At 41.8% G+C, this 3,946-nt stretch overlaps 1 protein-coding gene across 4 annotated transcripts in view; it reads left to right on the top strand.

Annotated features, from left to right (window-relative positions):
• Positions 1-3,946, top strand: part of LOC109472227 (kin of IRRE-like protein 3) — a 68,847-nt gene that overhangs the window by 58,480 nt on the left and 6,421 nt on the right. For all 4 annotated transcript variants that reach the window (XM_019771841.1, XM_019771839.1, XM_019771838.1 and 1 more), the window contains exon 7: positions 2,009-2,263. In XM_019771841.1, coding sequence (XP_019627400.1) covers positions 2,009-2,263 — 255 coding nt within the window. The remainder of the gene's footprint in view (positions 1-2,008; positions 2,264-3,946) is intronic.

The raw sequence follows: 3,946 nt of genomic DNA, 5'->3' as shown, positions 1-3,946 counted from the left end.
CACAAAAGGTGTCACACAGGGCTGTTCCAAAGATACTTGGCAATTCCAAAATTACGATTATATTATCAGTCATCTTTTCCACAAATCTAGAGCAATGGCAGAGCAGATGTCTAGATAAGGATTAGACTGACTCCGTGGGGGGGGGGGGGGGTATACAGTTGTATATAGATCCATGTCTGTAGCTTTGGTATATTGTGGGGGGGTCTACAGTACAGAATATACTAAAGGGCTTACATCCCAACATATACAAGACTAACTTAGATACCAAATTTCTTTTCCAGGGCAATTCTGTTCTTGGACACACACAAAAAAATCAATAAAGGGAAGCATAAATCTATATGTGTAGTTGACCATAAAACGCCCGTAACACAAATCACAGCAAGGTACATGTAAGAAACCTTTGCTCCAGCTGACTCCTATGTTTTGCACCACAGTTGTTCTCCTTCAAAGAAGCTGTTTTTGAAAGTGAGGAGTGAAGCCTGTTTGTTGTTGGCCAACATGGTGGTCCCCCAGCCAGCCGACCAACTGGGTTGACAAGTTTGATAAATCCCACCGATCTGGTCTGGAGCCTGAGAAGCTGTTCCTTACACTCTGCACTCTCCAGATCTCTCCCTTCTTGGCGCCAATAGAGGGCAGGGGGATCAGGGTGTGTGGAAAGGAGTAAGACATCAGGGCACAAGGAACAAGACGTACTGCTTTCTGTCGTCTTTGAGATCTGTTTTAGGCTGGATAGGAAGCATGTGTCAGAATTACAAGATTAAATCGTTAAGATTAAAGTAAATCAAATCAAACATCTAAGGATGGGGACAATATTAACAATACAAGCACATCAGCAGAACGTACTTTGCTGGCACGAAATGTGGATTTTTCGCTGTTTATGTTGGATGTTTGGTCAATGTTGCTTCAGAATTTGCCCTTTGCATCTACAATATCATTTCCTACACAACATTTGAAAACTGTGCCAATGGAGATGGGATGTCATCCTTACATACGTGAATGCGACCTTAACCAAGACATTTTACCAAAGTGCACAATGCATTACATGTTTTGCGCAGGCGCACTACGTTCTGGCGATGTGCCGGCAATACAAACCATGGTGTTGCACATCAGCAGTACTTCATTTGACACAGTATCACCAACATCTGCACGCTGCAGGAAGTGCCCATTAACTTGAAGACCTGTAGGGCCCTGAAGTAGCTGATAATGCAGTGATTTATTACTCCAACAATGATTTTAAAATGAAACAGATGACAATCAGTTAAAGATGAATGCAGCCCATTGTTCTGGTTGGTAGTGAGAGAAGAAGCTGTAAATCTTCAGGCATTGGGAGGATTTGGGCTGATTCAAACATGTTACTGATGGTGAAGTCGAATTACAAATGTTAGGACTTCAATCAAGTTATAGTCATACCTTCAAGTACCAGAGTCACCAACCTAGGATGCTGGTGTGTTGGGCTCTGAAGGGCGGTTATACTGGCTATAATTAAATCATAAAAATGTCACAGGCCCATTTTGAGGGTTGGACAACATACATGTGTATATACAAGTAACCATAAACTGGGGGGCCTTAAGCTGATTCATTACATAATTACCTGTTGACTGATAAACTCTTTCTGTCAAGATATCTGACCATTTTCAAGTCTATTCAGTTGCCTGAGTAGTCATTTTGCATGTTGTGTTTTTCCTACTCATTATCAAATTACTAGTATCAACCAACAAAATGTCACAAGGCCATTAAAAAATCTTCAAGCTTTAATTGGCCGCGATATTCAAATTTAAAGGCTTAAACAATGTTTGTATGCATCCACAAACTGTAGGTTTTGAAACGCTGCTTTCTTTTCTTGCTCAGATGGACCAGAAATCGTGAAGACGGGGCAGGGAGCTCCGTTGCCACCCAGGCTAACCTGAAATGTCTAACTATTTTCAAAATCTATCCAGTTGCCTGCCCTGAGTAACTGCTACTTGGCATAAACCATACATTCTGAAATGTTGTATTTTTCCCTGCTCAGATGGGCCAGAAATCGTGAAGACGACAGGACAGGTGATCGTGGACAGGGGGACCTCGGCAGCGCTGGTGTGCAAGTGGAGCGGAAACCCTTCCCCCACCATCATGTGGACCAAGAAGGGCTCCTCCTCGGTACTGGGTACAGGAGACACGCTCAGCTTCCCCATCGTGGACCAGAGCCACTCCGGCACCTACGTGTGCACCGCGGTGGTGCCTGGGTCAGGCGAGGACTCCAGGGAGGTGGTGCTGGTCGTCAACGGTGAGCCAAGTTCATCTTTCTTTTCTTTTATCCGTGTCAGCTCTAGGTTTAATGGTAGAAAAGTTCTCTTATGTTAAACTGTGGGAGTCGGTGATTTTTACTGGCATGTCACCCACCGCACCTCTATGTTTGTTGTTCCATCCTTTCTTTCTTGACAACCTCTTTGAAAGATTTTCTGCCAAATTACCGCTGCAGTTCCAGAACAGGCTGCTAGGGAGACCAAACCTACAACACTTTTTCCCTCACTGAAAAAGCTATCTGCCACCAAAATATCAAGGCCCTACCTAGCATGTCCAGGACAAAAGGTAAAGAAAACTAGAAAGGCCGACATTTGCTTGAGAGCAAATGCAGCAGATGGCTTCACCCTATCCCCCATACCGAAAATGGATCCATCCTACGATGGCTGCCAATAGTCTACACCCCCATGTAGAAATGGAACCTTCCAATGCCGGAAATAGCCAAAAAGCCCTATTTTACATAACTTTAAAGTGGTGTATGTCAAAATCGTGAATGACATTCTTTGGACATGTGTCCAAGGTATTTCCATACCAAATTTCAGGTCATTCGGATTTAATATTAGGGCACAGGAGCCAAAAATGTACATTTTTGGTCTGAAAATAGCAAAAAAGCCCTATTTTACACAATTTTAAAGTGATATATGTCAAAAGTGTGAATGGCATTCTTTGGACACGTGTCCAAGGTATTCCCCATACCGAATTTCAGGTCATTCAGATTTAATATTAGGGCACAGGAGACCAAAAAAGTGTACGATTTGGGTCCGAAAATAGCCAAAAAGCCTTATTTTTCCCAATTTTAAAGTGGTGTATGTCAATAGCTTGAATGATTTTTTGTAGACATATGTCCAAGGTATCCCCATACCAAATTTCAGGTCATTTGGTTTTAGTACCTGGGAACCAGATCTCAAAATGTATATTTTTGCCTGAAAATGGCCAAAAAACCCAAATAAAACAATTTTTCAAAAAAATGAAAAAAGCGCGTCGGGGTATTTGCCCACTCTACCTTCATGCCAAATTTCGTGTTATTTGGCCGGAAAATGGCAGAGATGAATCCATTTAAAGAAATGGCAGGAGAAGAAGAAGAAACATGAGGGAACACAATATGTCTTCACCACTTTGTGGTGAAGCCATAAAAATGACTTTCTGCTGCAGTACTGAGGGCAACCAATAGGAAGCCCATAATTGACCTTGACCTTGGTCTTCACAAGACCTACATGTATCTACATAACAAATATCATCACAATTCATTCAAAAGCAAAAGTGGGGGTCAAAAGCTGACCACAAATATACAGAAACACACACAGATAGACAGACCAAAAAGATTACATTTTCATGGAGGTAACAATGTCTTGTTTCTTAGGTTGGTGTATCAGATTGGCTTCCATCCATAGATGCTTAACTCCCAGGTTTTGACAAGTCACCAGAAGGATACAAAATGCAGAACCATCATATTTTACACAGGATGCATTAGGCCTGTGTTAACATTTCAACTTCAAAGTGCAGAATGGCAGGAGATTGAAACATGACAAGTCCAACTGATGATAATGATGACAATGAACACACTGTTAAGGTACAAGAAAACAGACTTGTTTTGTAACAGCTGCCTACTTTAAAATATTAATGTTACTTCCGCTGATCTTTAAGTAACAAATGTTGCAAACCAAAA

The sequence above is a fragment of the Branchiostoma belcheri genome, unplaced genomic scaffold, assembly GCF_001625305.1.
Source record: "Branchiostoma belcheri isolate BF01 breed outbred unplaced genomic scaffold, Haploidv18h27 scaffold27, whole genome shotgun sequence".
Classification (NCBI taxonomy): domain Eukaryota; kingdom Metazoa; phylum Chordata; class Leptocardii; order Amphioxiformes; family Branchiostomatidae; genus Branchiostoma; species Branchiostoma belcheri.
Note: the sequence above shows the minus strand (reverse complement) of the source record. Positions and strands in the feature narration are given on the sequence as shown.